General features: G+C 41.3%; 1 protein-coding gene across 1 annotated transcript in view; it reads left to right on the plus strand.

Moving 5' to 3' along the window:
• The window catches only part of LOC306849074 (A disintegrin and metalloproteinase with thrombospondin motifs 18-like), a gene marked incomplete at its 5' end in the record, with an annotated part of 66,541 nt that overhangs the window by 13,608 nt on the left and 35,871 nt on the right, over positions 1 to 17,062 (plus strand). The window contains 8 exons of the mRNA XM_079383932.1: positions 11,301 to 11,562; positions 11,867 to 12,066; positions 12,170 to 12,253; positions 13,223 to 13,382; positions 13,962 to 14,067; positions 14,724 to 14,861; positions 15,079 to 15,232; positions 16,220 to 16,315. Of these exons, the coding sequence (XP_079240058.1) occupies positions 11,301 to 11,562; positions 11,867 to 12,066; positions 12,170 to 12,253; positions 13,223 to 13,382; positions 13,962 to 14,067; positions 14,724 to 14,861; positions 15,079 to 15,232; positions 16,220 to 16,315 (1,200 nt within the window). The remainder of the gene's footprint in view (positions 1 to 11,300; positions 11,563 to 11,866; positions 12,067 to 12,169; positions 12,254 to 13,222; positions 13,383 to 13,961; positions 14,068 to 14,723; positions 14,862 to 15,078; positions 15,233 to 16,219; positions 16,316 to 17,062) is intronic.

Consider the following 17,062-nt stretch of genomic DNA (forward strand, 5'->3'; position numbering starts at 1 on the left):
ACTCTGGAAGAACCAGCTTTGGATCCCGGAGTTATCGCAGCTGCTAATAGCAGCGCCGTGGCCTATTCCCCTGAGGCGAGACCTCCTCTCCCAGGCGAACAGAACGATCTGGCACCCCCAGCCCAAGCTGTGGGACCTGCATCTATGGGCACTCGATGGGACTCAGTAGATCTCCCCGAGAATGTCCTGAACACCATTGAACAGGCTAGAGCCCCGTCCACGAGACGCCTCTACGCCTCTAAATGGTCGGTTTTCTCCGCCTGGTGTCAAGCCCGCGGTAAAGACCCGACAACATGTGACATATCAATGATATTGTCATATCTACAGGAGCTGCTGGATAAGGGCCGCGCCCCTTCCACGCTCAAAGTCTATGTGGCAGCTATAGCAGCATCTCACGCTCCTATAGCCGGACAGTCGGTGGGCCGGAACAACCTGGTTGTCCGTTTTCTGAAGGGATCTCGGAGGCTCAATCCGCCCCGACCCCTCACAGTCCCTGCATGGGACCTGCCCACGGTCCTGAGAGCCCTTAAGGGCCCTCCTTTTGAGCCACTACAAGCTGCAAGCTTAAAAACACTGTCGCTCAAAACTGCTCTGCTACTAGCGCTAGCATCGGTAAAGCGAGTAGGTGACTTGCAGGCTCTCTCTGTAAACCCTGCCTGTCTTGAGTTTGGGCCTAACGACTCTAAGGTCGTCCTAAAACCAAAACACGGCTATGTTCCTAAGGCGCTCTACACTCCGTTTAGAGCCCAGGTTATTACGCTCTCTGCGCTCCCCTCTTCTGAGGAGGACCAAGAGCTCAACCTTCTCTGCCCAGTCAGGGCATTGAGAATGTACATCGAGCGTTCCACGCCATTTAGGCAGACGGAACAACTCTTTGTCTGCTTTGGCGGCCGCACCAAGGGGTCTCCGGTCACAAAGCACAGAATATCTCGATGGTTAGTTGACGCTATCGCACTAGCATACTCCTCCCTGGGCCTTCAGAGCCCCATTGGAGTGAGAGCTCATTCCACAAGAGGCGTGGCCTCTTCTTGGGCGTGGTCTAGTGGTGTGTCTATGGCAGACATTTGTGCGGCGGCCGGCTGGGCCTCGCCGTCCACATTTGCCAGGTTCTATAGCTTGGATGTCCCGGCCTTACAGGCTAGGGTTCTCTCTGCTTAGACGGCACACACCTGTCTTAAAGCGGTCCCCTCAGGCATTGCCTGATTCTCCAAGAACGCTCTTGGCCCCATTCCTGGTGCTGAGGCTGTACTTATGACCGTTGAAACGATTTCTAGGCTGGACTGACCTCTGAAGAGTTCGGTCCTCATGCCTCCTGCAGGATGCTTCCTGCTCATAATTGGTCCCTCTGAGCCTTACTGCTCAAAGACCAGTTTTACGGTTGTCGTTTCTCTTCATGGCATGGCGGGATTGTATTTGTTCCCCATAGCGTCTAGCGACGCAGTACGAGTGTAGTATCGACAGGGAACGTACTCGGTTACTAACGTAACCTCGGTTCCCTTAGATACGGGAACGAGTACTGCGTACTATGCCATGCCATGCAGCTGCACGACTCAGGTCGTCGCTTCAGTCAAATTGGCCTGTTTTCCTATGGCGAAGCGCCCGCTTATATAGCCAGATGACCCCGCCCCTTCTGGCGGGCTCTGGCGGGCTTTGCCGCCATAGGCTCGTGCAGTACCTGACGAGCCATTGGTTCGTTTTTTATTACTGCGCGAACCAATGGTCGTGCACTCACACTGCGTGATTGAAAAAGTCTTCAGTCCTCGGAGAAAAAGGAGTTTTTCCCCATAGCGTCTAGCGACGCAGTACTCGTTCCCGTATCTAAGGGAACCGAGGTTACGTTAGTAACCGAGTACGATTTATTTTTGTGACAAAGACAGGAAAACACCTTTGTAGTTCAAACGAGCCGTTCGTTGTAGTTCTTGAAAAGGGATTTTTGAAAAACTAAATATCTAACTTTTGAGTGGACTTCGAGATTTGTAACTTTGTAGGTCATTTTATGCCCAAACATACACACTACACACTGACTAAAATTATGTTTTTGTTAAAACTCTTGCAAATATAAGATTGTTGTGTAGCCTACATACCAAGTAATATTAGAATAGGTACCCCTTAGAAAAAATACTTACATTAGAAATACTTTGTAATTTTACAGGTTATTACCCCTTTATTCCCCGAACTTCATATATTATTCCCTTATACCTACACGGAGGTACTGAATAGGTACACTATAATTACAAAAAAGTTACACTGTAAATTCTGTTTACTTACGCAGAACGTTGCAGGTTGTAATCTAAAGCGTTACCCTTGTTTCTTACAACCAAGAGTGCTGCATTATGTGCTAACACCGCAGAGCGTCCCGAATCTTTAGCATTGCTAAAGAATTGCAGTAAATCTTTTTGTCCTCTTTTTCTGAGGCAAGATCAGTTTTCCTCTCTCCCCCTTCCATTTACACTCCCCTTTCCCTTATGTTTTATATCTGATAATTGTGTTTTATATCTTTAGTTTTTAATTGGTTGTCTATTGCATACATAACATGTAACATTCTAGCACTGCACAAATCCCAGTGTTTCATGACCCAGGGTTAAAAGTATATTTAGTTTGTATAGATCTCATATATCCAAATGCCCCAGAAGTGTTCATTAGTTGTCTTTGCACACAAACACACACTCTCTTCCCACTGAATCCAGAAGACTTGATGCTCTGGTCAGATGTAACCCAGCGGTGGAATGCAGATGTGTTTTAAAGCTGGGTAATAAGCAGCTTTGGGTTTCTCACTGCTCCCTTCCAGCCTTTAACAGCATGTAAGCACTTACTCATCTAGATTATAATACCACGGTTGGAAGCTTTAAAAACACTCACAGTTTACACAAAGAGATGCTAATTACGTTTCATAGAATCACAGAGACAGGCAATAAATTATTTCCCATACTTGCACCGAAGACTCACTAGTGATATAGTCACGTAAAACCACGTAAAACAGACGTTCCCTGTGGTTAAGTCTTTCATAGAGTGCTTTGAGGACCGTGCTTTATTAGTTAATTTCCAACATCTGATATTCCTTTGAATATTTGAAGACTCTGACTCTGAGTTAAAAGAGCTCTCATGGTTTCTGTGTTCGTTGTGAAAATGAAAAATGTTTATCTGGAAGCAGACATTGGCCCTCTAATCTACATCTCTTACAAGTGTTTCTTGAAGGAGATAACTAGAAGTCTGGCACATGAATGTAAAACCAGGAGAAGAGACTGTGGTTGAGTGCTTCCCTTCGTTCCCTCGTGTGTAATAGGCTTTAAGTAGTCAGGTGGTTTTTGTAGAAGGCTGTAGTTAGGCACTTGTGTAATTATGTGATCACCTGTCACACATTATTACATTAAAAACATTGCAGTGCCATTAATATATTCTATAGGAGAGACTCCCAAACTTTTTGCCAGCTTAACCCATTTGACAACAAATATTTGAACACCCCCTGAGATTTTAAGAGAACGTTTTTTTAACTTAATTGTTTTTAACAATACATTTACACAGTCACCGTTCCCAGACGTTTAATAAAAAAAAAAAAAAAAAAAAAAAAAAAATTTATTACTTTTTTTAAATTAAATAAAAAAGCGATGATCCTTACTGCCGGTGTAAAAAAACAAAACAAAAACAAATAAACATTTGATGTTGTGATAATAGGATCCCTGCAGTTCTTCAGTTATTTCCTCTCTCGTGTCTTCAGCCAGCTCCTTTCTTTCTGCATCCCACCAGACACGATGGCCAAAAAAAATAAAAATTTGGCCCCAGATGGAATCCATTTACCCCCATTATTGAAGCAAAGCACCTCCATCTGCTAACTGCTGGACTAAGTTGTTAGATATTTGACAGTAAAGTTTGTTATGTCTCTAAAACAAATGGAATACATGTGTGATAATTGTGTGAGGTGGACTGCAGGGCACTTGCAGAGGTCCTCCAGGATGTTGGTTAAACACATGCTTGTGGGGTGCCTTGTACGGGGAGGGCTTCACTGCAGGAAGCTCATCTCGAGTAACGTGCTAACATGGTTTATTGAGAAAATGGCAGCATTGAAATCTTGCGGCTTTTCTTAAAATGTCCCAAAAATCATCTCCCATCCCCACTCACTCTGACAATGGGTTTATTTCCTTATTTATTTATCTTAAAGAAAGTGGTAATGAATGAAGACAAAGCGTAAATTTTTTCTGCCAGTGTAGTTTCAAATGTAAAGATGTGTGCAAACCCACATCATAGTGTCGGGAGTTGTCCAGTTATTTTTGAAAGTAGTGTTTCATCATTTGTGCATAACATGGATCAATGGCTTTGGTTTTCTGGTTGTGAGTAAAGTTTTAATGCAAAACTACACTGTTATTCCAATACACTAATAATAGGGTGATTCTGCACTATTATCATCAAAAAAAGAATGTTAACCCTGTCATTTAAAGAAAGTAAATTACATACTGGTCTTCTTTAGTTGATTTGTATGTGGCAGACGTTAACTTGCGTTATGTGTATCGTCCTGTATGTATTTGATGTGATTTCAGTTTTACAGTGGCACACACTATGACTCTGACATGGTTGAAATGAGACCCACAAACACATACAGTGTGAATGAGAAGAGAAGTCCTGAGTGAAATGCAGTATGGTTGTGCTCCACAGTGTGCATTACATTTTTAGTAGTAGTGGTATGAGAGTTTTTGATAAACCGAATCCAAGTATCGATGTTTTAATAATTTTTATATTCAGTGGGCTCAACAATAAGGATGTCCTGCTGGCCTGAGGCCATTGTCAGAGATTTTCAGTCTAGATGACAGAAGTGTCACTTTCAGGCCAGAGCTACATTGCTACTGAAAATTTAACTCTGGCAGAGAGCTGGATCGAGCCCCTACTTCACCCAAGGTTTTTTTGGGGCGGGGTAGTAGGGCTCCTGCCGAAGAGACCGAGGCGGGGGCTGGGGCTGCGGTCTCGGAGGCAGACCCGTTATGGCCTCCTGAGTCCCCTGACCCGCCATGGCTCCTGGAACGGGTGCCGTTAGTCTGCCCTTCATAAGCCCTGCGTTTCCCTGTGTCTGTGTCCAGTCTTATCGTCAGTTATTGTCAATTATCGTCAGTGATCATCTTCATGTCGTTTTCCATGTCTCCAGCGATTCCTAAGTTTTTTATAATAAAGTCTGAGTTATTTGAAGAAGCTCCTCGTCTCCGCGCTTCCCTGCTCCAGTGTGTGTCGTGACACCTTTAATGTTTTCTGCTATTAAAGAGAGTGTAACGAGTCGACACATACGTGCGCTTTCCTCTGCATGTATACAAGGCACAGCGCATGCATGTTCTATGTCAGCAGCACCAACATACATGCGTTATTTACATGCAGGAAATTAGCGCCCTGCACGGGCCTCAAATTTAGGCCCTAGCCCGGCCCTGACTGGTCCGACAGCTTATCAGAATTACTGGCCCGAGTCTGACCCGAGCCCTTTTTTTTACCCCTTCTCCTAAAAGAGTTTATACTACTGTTTCGGCTATTAAAATAGTTCAGTTTAGTGTGTCTTTTTTTTTTTTAAAGTAACGACCAAGCGGCCAGCGGCATAAGCTGATCATATCCTATGTTTGATCAATTTAGCCTTCTCATATCATCACGACTTGCCTAAAATAAAATCTATAGATACACTAAAACAGTTCAAGTATATAACAATGTTTAAATGTTAAACCTGCGCAATAATAATAATGTGCGCTAGCCTATATCTAAGTTTGTGCGGAGAGTAGAAGCTAAAGCGCGCTCTGCAGGACATGGAGGCACCAGCGCAAACACTTGGATTGTTTTCAGTGGAAACAAATTAAGATAGCCTACGCTGTCTTTTTTTTTTTTTTTTTGATAAAGGTAAGAGTAATACATCATTCGGACCTGTAAAGGGTCTACTTGTATTTGTGCGCACTCACAATACCAACAAAAGGTAGTTATTTTATAAAACAAAGAAAACAAACACGATGCGCTTTCTGCCGTCTCGTCTTGAACAGGAGTGCTTCACAAAAATGAACCGAAGCTGAGCGAATACATGCCTCACAGACATGATAAATATATCTATAGAAACCTTTAAATTATCACTTAATGAAATAAAAAAATACGAAAACAAAAACTTTTATTATAATCTTAATCAATAAAGATGCATTTCTCTCTAAAGGCGCGTCTAATGAGGAGACGGCGAGTCAGGATCAGCAACTTCATCCTTGCGACACGGACTCAGAAAACATTAGTTTATTAGTAAATAATTCAAATATCTCCTTACTATTTCCTGCAGACACATTCATGGTTATGTTTGCTGGGGTTTTTCAGCAAGCTTTAGCCTATTGCGTGCATTTGAACGCAGAACTATTCAGCTGCGCTGAAGTCATTTGAGCACCTGCTGCGGGACACTAAACACCGTCGAGCTGCTCTCAGTCGCGGCACGGTCTCGTGTTGTTTCCACCAGCGCGGCAATTTTTTTCATCGCTAATCGATAGATGTCTACAATATAAAATAAGGAGAAACCCCAAACAGGCCCGATGCCCGGCCCGCGTCTGAACTATGACGTGGAAATTGGCCTGAAGCCCGGCCCTAGAGGCGTAAAAAAGTCGGGGCCCAACGGGCCCGGGCCGAAATGTAGGGCTCTACAGGAAATCCCACACAATTTTGGGTGAACTATCCCTTTAATTGATTGATTGATTAACTTTACTAATCCCAAAGGGAAATTCACGTCACAGCAGCTCACCACAATAAATAAATAAAAGAGAAAAAGATACTGCACAATACAATATTTCATACAGCCCCCCTTGTTTCAAGCATCATAGTACACTCTACACCATGTTATACAAGTACAATTTAAAATACTACATCAGTCATCTAATATGACATTGATTATATAACCTAATGGCTGTTGGTAAAAATGACTTTTTATATCGTTCCTTTTGGCATCGGGCTGAATTAATCTTGAGCTAAAAGTACTCACACATGCTTGAACTGTTCCATGAAGAGGATGGAAATCTTGTTTCATTATACTGACCAATGTTTTAATGTGAGTATTATTTCTAGCAAATATACAAATACTCATACATTTTTCCATGTTCAAAATTAAATGTATTGGAAATGTTGTTGCAATGAACTGAAATACTCAAGTTCTCCGTATTTGCTGTGATCACTTTTATAGATTTTGGCAAATTCTATCTCACATAAGTCGTCTCAGTTTTATTGCCTTGAGTTAGTGGAAGAAAGCCATTAGCCATAAGAGGAGAGGTCAGCGTGGCTGGAGAGAGACGAGTGACCCTGTTGCCCTGTGTTTAATGGTGGGAGCAGATGCCCCAGATCATTGCAGCAGCCTGCCATGGTCTACTGCTGTTTTCACAGCATGCACTTTTGCGGGCACCGCCACAGCCCTGGGAGTGCCCTGTGTTTACTTTGCCACCTGCGAGATGGGAGGGGTCGGGTACGCGGGATCAAACACACAGGGGCATGAAGAACAGAAGGGGGTTAAATCACTGACTGAATGCACAGCTATTCTGCAATGATTTGCCTGTTCGTGGAGGGTGGGATTAGGTAGAATTCCAAAGCCAGACGCAATGTGTGAGGTTCAGCAGTCTGGGAGACAGAGGTTACAATTCTAGTTTTAAAGAGGGAAGATGACTTCAGTTTAGTGATGAGAGTAGCTCAAGCCATTCAGGAAGATGCACCGTACCATGACCAATGGATTCTTTACGACACCACAGGTCTCCAAATATTATGTTTGAATTTGTGTCTTGTAGCCAGCATTTAAGAAAACATTAAACATTTATTTCATCCCCAAGCCAATCTGACAGGACAGAGTGGCTCATCTTTAGCACGGTATGTTTATTATATCTTCATGGTTACGAAGGTAAAATATCCCCCTCATTTAGTTCACAATAACCTAGAGGGAGTCGTTTGCCCTCTCAGAAGTTTGTCTCTGGCACTAATGGCTGTGCCAGACTGAATATGGTCCAGGCACCGATGACTGGAGTAATATGACCTATTTTACAAATGCAGCACTTCCCACTTAGTAAAGCCAGACCTGTCAGGAGGTGCTGAATATAGTCATTGTTGCTGAATTAATGGTGGGTTGGTGGTCATATTTTATATGACCATACAAAGTTTGTTTGCAAATACTGAACAGGAAAGAGACAAAAGTCAATAAAGCAACAGAGATACACCCGTTTTATCATTTATTCCACTCTAGCTTGTCTGCAAGAGCAGTAAAGCACTCATTGATTTTTTTTCACAACAATAAACCCATGTATTATATGCTTTATGTACAGTGTGTAAACCTAAAGAACCCAACTTTATACAAAAACTCCCTGTAACCTAAATAAATATTTGTTTCATAATAGCAGGAGTGATTGTTGTGCTGAAAATTGTGTTATATATATTCAGAACAACAGCATGATTGCATACATGTTATATTGTTTTTATACAAATAACAGCAACAAAAAAAGTTAATATTGAGTAACTTACATTTTACATCCAGTATTGCCTTTTATGTTGTAACGTTTTTGAACAAATCGATTGAATGAATGATTCAATGGCTCACTCAACAAGAATAATTTGTTACAACTCTACTGGCAGAACAATGTAACAGTCACTGGCAGTTTTATTTAATAGTCAAGAAGAATTTTGAATTAGCAGTTAATAAAACTATAAGGTTGGTTAAAGAAATGACAGAAATATCTTACTATATCACTGTCATTTCTTCAACAAGCTTTAATATGTGTAGATGAAACTGTGCATGCTCATTCACACAGAGTCATGCAGAACATGCAGAGTTCATATTTTGCACTTTTTGCAGTTTATTATTTTCACACACTAGTTCATATCACAATTTAAGTTTCCCAAATTCTGTGACATTCTGTGTTATTCTATTTTTAAGGATTCTGCCCTACTAAATACCCTGCAAAGATTCATCATGTAAACCTAAAGATAAAGGGCAAAGTCTGAATGCCTAGTGCAAGTTTGCTTAATGAAGCTGACATATATTGCTTTTCTCATTGGCAGTACAGTGAAAAGTGGTTCACACTGAAATATTGCTACATTTTGCTGGAAAAGGCATCGTAGAAATGCTGACCCAAACCAAATAAATCTGGAGACACATGTATATGACTTATAATGAAGCAATTAAGCTCTGACATGTTTTATTAGTAATGGCTCCATGTGCACATGTGTTGGCTTGCTGTGGATGTGTCCCAGGGCACCAATGTGTGTCACTATCATAGCAGACGATAAGCTTTGGGCTCGCCTTTGAGCCCACACCTCATTAATCAACTGCTCGTGAATATCTGACCTTCTCCACCAACCGCTCAAACATGCCATCTAATTCAGCGCTAAAAAATACATTAAACTCTCCCATAGAACAGTTATTTTATTTTGTAATACCAGTTAATAATTTAGCGTATTTTTGATAAATGCAGCTGTGAACGTGCTGTACAGTAGGTGTCTTCACTTTTACCTCTCAAGTTTCCTTTTCCTCTGAGAAAAAGAGTTAATTAGAGAGTTTCAAGGGCTGAGTGTTCTTGAGAGAGGATGTAGATATGATAGTCTATTATATCTGTCATGGATGGCTTTTGGCCATGTTAATCGTCACTGTAAAACAAGCTGCTGAAAGGTTATGCTGTATATGAACTTTCCTCTGCTCTCTGTACTGAAGCATTTGATAAATGGGCAGCTCCCTTAAAGGCCAATTCACACCGCACAGACAAACGCCAACAAACTCCAACAAAAGTCTGTCAGTGTGTTACCCCTGTTGGCATTGGTTGGAGTTTGTTTTCGCCCGACTGAACATGCTTATAGATATAGGATCATCCATTTTCTCCCCAGTCAGTGAGAGTTGGTCAGTGTCTGTTAGTGCAGTGTGAACATGACAGTTATTTTTCATCAGATTCTAAATCCAACGGCCAACTTGAGCCAACTTGTTTGTTGGAGTTTGTTGGCATTTGTCTGCGCGGTGTGAATATGCCTTTAGATGCCTTTAGATGCCCCAGGCTGCTCTACATCCCACCATGTCATCGTTTGTTTATTGTGTACTGACAGCTGTAACTATGGCGATGCCCATTTTTTGTGACTCTACAACAGCTGTTTTTTTAACCACCAAAGTTTGAGCTGGAGGGACCAAGAATCCCCCGCAACCAGGAATGTAAAAGTCGATGGTCTCCTGGAGGGCTTTTCTTCCATGACATCAAACTCACCTAAATACCTTCACGTCTTTGATTTGATATATTTTCAGTCCCACATCTGTGCGCTCTGATTTTAACTTGGTCTGAAGGGTAAGGCTAACGTGTCCCTTTAGGAATACTCCTGGTTAACTAGAAGTTGACCTCTGTCGACAGCATCTGTTCCGTGCTGTTTATTACCACTGAGAACAAGTTCAAATCAACCCCCAGTTTGTAAAAATAAAACAATAAACATGCTGACAGTTGTGTCAACATGCGCTTACAATGGAAATCTTTTGGGCAATCATTATATAGTGTGCAGCAGATGCTGTCGATAAAGCTCAACTTGTATTTAAGCTGAAATATTCTCTTAACCTGCTATTTTGTGGGCAGTTAGAGGTGTATTGGATATCAGCTGATATTAGAGAACAATATTGTAAATATGGTATATATAGGCTTATTTTGGATACTTTTTTGCACACTCATTTCCTCTGTTTTCAAATATCAAAATCAATCTGTTTGTCATAATGCACATTATAATGTTATTATGCCTAGATTCATATAGCATTTAAAACATTTGATTGTATTATTTTATTATATTATTATAATTGTTTTTTACATGAAATCATGTAGAATTATGCAGAATTTTAATAACCTATTGAATACAATTTTTTTTAATTGATACATTTATTCGGCAATAATAGATTAAATTGTTCAAAAGTGGCAGAAAAAAATATAATTTATCATGGATTCAAAAAACAAAATTGAGCTGCACAGCTGTTTGCAATGTTAAAAATAGTTTCTTAAGCATTAAATCAGAATATTATAATGATTTCTAAACTGTAACACTGAAGTGATGGCTTGTGAAAATCAGGTTTGCCATTACAGGAATAAATTACATTTTAAAGTTGAACAAAATAAAATGAAAAATGTTATTTTTAATTCATTTAATTTAACTGTATTTTTGATCAAATAAATGCAGCCTTGGTGAACATAAGATACCTCTTTCAAAAACATAAAAAAATCTTACTGACCCAAACCTTTTAACAGTAATATGTATCCTAAATGCAGGCCAACCTCAGTGTTTGTTTTTGGTTACCTACTTATAGCTTCCTCTTACTTTGCACTCTGAAGTCAGGTCTGATCCGGTTCTCCGGCGAGGAACTTCTCATCACTCCGCTACCACAGCATTTGGCTTTACAACACAACTACAGCGCCCCCTCTGGACATCACCCACATGTCATCTACAAGCGATCAGCTGAGCGCAGAGTGTACGCTGATAAGACTGACTGGTCCAGCAGCGTTAATTCAAACAACCCCTACGAGAACCACCACCACCACCGTCACCAGCACGAAAAGCTCCAGAGACAACACTTCTGCGGACGCCGCAAGCAATGTATGTAAGGAAGTTTTCTTTTTAGCTATCTCTAGAAGGGAAGTTCAGTACACTCTATATATTTGTAAAATATGCCAGTGTGTAAACAACAGTAAAGCCCTCTGAGATATTTATACTGATTCCAAAAGCAAAACTGTGTCATTACTATCTGTTGTACTGAAAGATATTGATTGAAAGCATGTGAAGTTAATGACTGTATTTCCTGGTCTGTCATCGCCTCTCTGGTGCTTGTATCAGGGAGCTAGCTTGGAAAAAGGAAAAGCAGTTTTCACACTTTTATCTCTCCACCACATTCTAACTACAGATACTCCCAAGCCTCCTACAGAGGATCATTTTTTCATGCCTGATGAGTTTGAGCAGCAAAGCCGGGTGAAGCGCTCAGAGATTACATCAAGCAAAGAGGGCGGCCTGATTGTGGAAACTCTGGTGGTGGCAGACAGGAAGATGCTGGAGAAACATGGCAGAGACAACGTCACTACCTATGTCCTTACTGTCATGAACATGGTGAGCACAGCTATCAGCAGCATTGTTGTGGAGAAGACACCTTATTGTAGCATATGACTGTTTACTTCTACCTTTGCTTCAAAGTGTTTTTTTTGCTAAACAGGTCTCCAGTCTATTCAAAGATGGAACTATTGGAAATGATATCAACATTGTTGTGGTTAGCCTCCTCCTACTTGAGAAAGATCCGGTAAGATACACACATACAAAAATGCACACATTCTTTCATTCATATATATATATATATATATATATATATATATACAGTATATCGAAGGGTTTATTTTAGACTAGGTGTTTTGAACCTTGCCCGAGCACGTTTGACCCTCAAAGCCTGGTTCGTTTGACTAGTGTGAGCAATATTTAATTGAAATAATATTTATGTGAAATATTTAAACTTTGCAGCATAGAATCTTTAAACTACATCCGATAGTTTCACTCACTGGTTTGTTATTGTGGCGACATTTCCACGCCCCGAAACGTAACGCTAAACAAAACAAACTATGATTGGTTGTTTGACAACGGGCCTTGGCCAATGAAAGCAGACATCTATTCCAGACCTTCAGCCGTCAGTCTGAAGGTCTGGCTACGCCAGACTAAGTCAGTGCATGCTTTTTTAAGATTCACTTCAAGGAATCGACTCTTAAGAATCATTCATTCATGAATCAGACTATACTGGTTGTGCTGTAGGTTTTTGATTCACTAAAAATAACTGACTTTAGTAAGAGTCAACTGGTTGCTGTAAATCTTTGTTTAATTTAAAATGAAATATCACACTATATGTTTTTGATTCACTAAAGAACGACTCACAAAAGTTATTGGTTCATAAATCGGATTAACACTGATAAATAAGCTGTATGTGGACATTTCTTGGCATTAATTTGCAGACAGTACAGTCTTTTCATTGCATCACGCTCAACAAAGACTCCAAAATATGATTGATTGTGCTTTTGCACTAACTGTGCATGAAACACTGGTTGCACAGCTAGTTTATTCTCATTAAAGGTTAATTGAATGTCTTATCTGATTTTCGAAGTTTCCCAGACATTTTGTTTTCATTTTTTTCATACTTGAAAGATGCCTGATCATTCAGTACTCTGTCTTCTCTCTCTCACCACCCCTCTGAACACTTCATCTCTCTCGGCTTCACTGCTGTCAGCTGGGTCTGTCTGTCAACCACCACGCAGACCAATCACTTAACAGCTTCTGCCAGTGGCAATCAGGCCTGATAGGTAAAAACGGCAAGCGGCACGACCATGCCATTCTGTTGACGGGTCTGGACATCTGCTCCTGGAAGAATGAACCGTGTGACACCTTGGGTAAGGCCCTTGACGTTCACCTTCCAATAGCAGAAGTGGCTCATGTGTTTTGATGTCAGTGGCTAATCGAGTTGCAGGAGGGTGAATTACAGAATGCCTAGGTTTGACAGAGCTTGTGGTTGGTGATGTGTGTCCTAGTCTGCTCTCAGGCAGAGAACTTCACCTGAATCAATCCAAGAAATCTCAAATCCACTTTGCAGTCAGTTGGCAGCTTCTTCAGATTTTGCTATAGAGGCGTCAGCCAAATGTAATGAATTCAGCTCTAAAGCTCCAAACCACAAGTATGCACTTCTTTGAATGTATGGCAAAGGGGAAAGCACTGCTTTTAAATTGCCTCTCTATGATGTGAAACTCAAACCGAAGCTGAGACCATACAGTCAGAAACATAGTCTAAAAGTGTGTTTATGCGTGATGAGATCCCGTTTCAAATTCTGTGATACTTAAATAATGTATTACTGTTTTCATCAAGACATGTTGTATTTAAAGTTTCTATAAGAAATTTGAATCAGTGTCACTCACATAGCTTCTCCTTCCACCCATGTTTTGATCTGTCTGTCCTTCCTGACTTCCTGTTTGCAGGTTTCGCTCCAATAAGTGGGATGTGTAGCAAGTATCGTAGCTGCACGATTAATGAAGACACAGGGCTGGGTCTCGCTTTCACCATCGCCCACGAGTCAGGACATAAGTATGTTAACCCATGCTTTCAGGTCTCACACTATTTCAATTTGGAAAACCATATGCTGTGCAACAGGCAAGCATTTTGTTTGTGTTTGCTGGTTGCCATTGTGATAAGGGGAAGTTTGTGTTTGAGATTTTGTTTTTATGACAGACGTATTTCGAGTCCTTCGGTCCTTTGGCGCATTCTCAACATAAACTGGAACAAAATCTATCCTGGAGAACCATCAGGCTGATATGTTGTGGGATTTGTTATTCTCAGCAGTTCAAACATTCTGGTCAAATGAAATGGACACGTGCCTCCAATGTGCACAGTGTTTAGGGCAAAATCTTCACTGAGGAGTGGTCATTTAGAAACACATGGCACATCTTGCCAACACTGCTCAGGTCTGAATTTCATGACTACAGTGCATATGTTTATCATGATGCACCAATAAGTTTGATTCTTACAGGGCTAATAAAAGTAAACATCTAAATGTGAATCATGTGAATTATGTTTTAGAGTACAGAAATCATTGATGGGATTTGTTGGATGAAAGAGCTTTTGGTCATAGAGGTAGTGTGCCACCTGACTCCGGGAGTGGTTTTTGTCCTGAGGTTGTACATTAATAGTCTCACTGGGTAAAACTCACAATCTCCATCGCTCCCTCCTTTTTTTTGCTCCAGTTTTGGAATGATCCATGACGGAGAGGGGAATCCCTGCCGGAAGACTGAAGGGAACATAATGTCTCCCACATTGGCTGGGAATAATGGTGTTTTCTCATGGTCTGCCTGTAGTCGGCAATACTTGAACCGATTTTTAGGGTAAACTTTCACTTCACTTATCATCAAAAAGTGGTATATAAATAAATTTTAGAAATGTAGATATTTTTAATTTTTTATTGTAATATTTAATTTCCTATATAAATTATTGTTTTTACAAATATGCAAAATGTTGTCCCATTCGAAATGCGTATAATATTGTATGGTTTTTATGCCTGTTTCTGTGCTCATCTTTCTTTGCATGCGTTTGTGTTCACAGTACAGCTCAGGCTTCGTGTCTAGTGGATGAGCCCAAGCAGATAGGCCAGTACAAGTACCCTGAGCAGCTTCCAGGTCAGCTGTATGATGCTGATATACAGTGCAAATGGCAGTTTGGCTCGAAAGCTAAACTGTGCAGCCTGGACTTTGTAAAGGTAACCCATAGTGTATAAAATATGTTATTAGGCTTCTCTTCATAGTTGGAGCGCTTCAGTGGATCTTTATGCTAAATTTGTTTGAACACAAGTTGGAAACATCACACAACTCTTGTTAAACAATTTAGCAATAGAATTCACAGAGATTGAGTTCATTTAGAGTCTCAGATATTTAAATGTGCTTCAACCTGTTATGTTTGTGTGTGGAGACATCATGATCAACACAAGCACACATCTGAGCTTTGGAAAGAAAACAATCTTCTGAGAGGAAACCCATTGCCTCAAAATCTACCCTAAGTCTTCATTCACAGGGCCCCCTTTGGCATCCGCTGTAGCCTTTAGCGTCTAACGCACACATTGATATGCAAATAGTTATGCTTGGGAAATGAACATTGCGAGAGTCTATCTGTGGGATTAGCTCTCATGCTATGGACTTCCTCTTCGGAGACCTTGTACTTGCGATGAAAAGAGTCTTGAACGTCGACCTTGATGGAAGGCAGCTGTACATCTTAATTAAGAACGATTGTGGAGATAAAACACAATGTTTTTGTTTTCTGCCCCCCCCCCCCCCCAAGTCATCTTGTCCTTGTCACAAAGTTGTTGAGATGTAATTAGCCGTGGGAGCTAGCAGCATTAGCTAGCCAATGATCCAGAGACCAGTGTTGCTAGCTTTTGTAAACCATGTCTCTCTCACTGTCTGCCAGATGCAATCGGGCTGTCGGCCAGTGGCCGGTCTCCCAACCCCTCATCACCCATTATTATCGTCGTATTGTGGGAAGAAACAAAATGCAACAATAATAGCGTGTTTCTTTTGGGCAACACAGTGATTGATTTTGACAGGCTTTTTTATTTGTTGGGAAAGTTGATTGGCCGTTGCTGTAGAAACAAGAGGTTGGCGTGGTGAGGTGCAAGCCAGGGAGGTTGAAGGGCTCCCAGCGGGTGTAGGCCCGTTTTTGACTGTGCTCTCTGTGTGTTCGTGCCCACCAGGACATCTGTAAATCATTGTGGTGCCACAGAACAGGACACCGGTGTGAAACCAAGTTCATGCCTGCTGCAGAGGGCACCATCTGCGGACCAGACATGGTGAGTGAGTGCTTGTCTGTTCACCCTGAACTCACTGAACCACCGTTAAGGAAGAACACGAACTGACCAGCCTCGCGCGCTATCTTTCTTCATGCACACCTGTGGTATTGTTCTCTTCTTTGTGTAAATGTTCCATAAGGACAGTTGGTCCTTTCCACTGGTTGATGGGGATGAGAGGTGCTGATGTGTGGGACTGTGTGGCTTGGCTAGTATGAGTCCTGCTTGCTGTTCAGGTGTAACTCTGGGCCCCATCCCAAACTAGCAGGCTCAAGATCTTCACAGAAACCCTTTCTCCTTTTCCTCATTTCCCTCTCATACTGTGTTTTCTCTTTGACATGGAAAAAAATCAGTTTGTCTGATAGTAGTCTGCCATCCCTGTTGAAACCCCCCCAGCATATGCTGGTTTGGTAGTGTTTTGAAACATGGCAGTTGGTTTGAGCTGGTTTAAGCTGGTCCTAAGCAACTATAGTGCCTGCTCAGGACCAGCTCATAACCAGCTCAAGACCAGCTTAAACCAGCTCATGGCCAACTAAGGACCAGCTCAAACCAGCTGCTATGCTTCAAAACATACCTAACCAGGATATGCTGTTTTTTTTTTTCTACTTTTTTCTCCTCTATCTACCACACAAACACACATTTAGGTTGCTGTTTTAAATGTAAACACTTTTCTGTGTGAATAAAATAAAGAATAAAAAAGATAATTATGACATATGAGCCAAGCCACATATATAAAATTGGAGATATTGG

The sequence above is a fragment of the Barbus barbus genome (assembly GCF_936440315.1).
Source record: "Barbus barbus genome assembly, chromosome: 1".
Classification (NCBI taxonomy): Eukaryota; Metazoa; Chordata; class Actinopteri; order Cypriniformes; family Cyprinidae; genus Barbus; species Barbus barbus.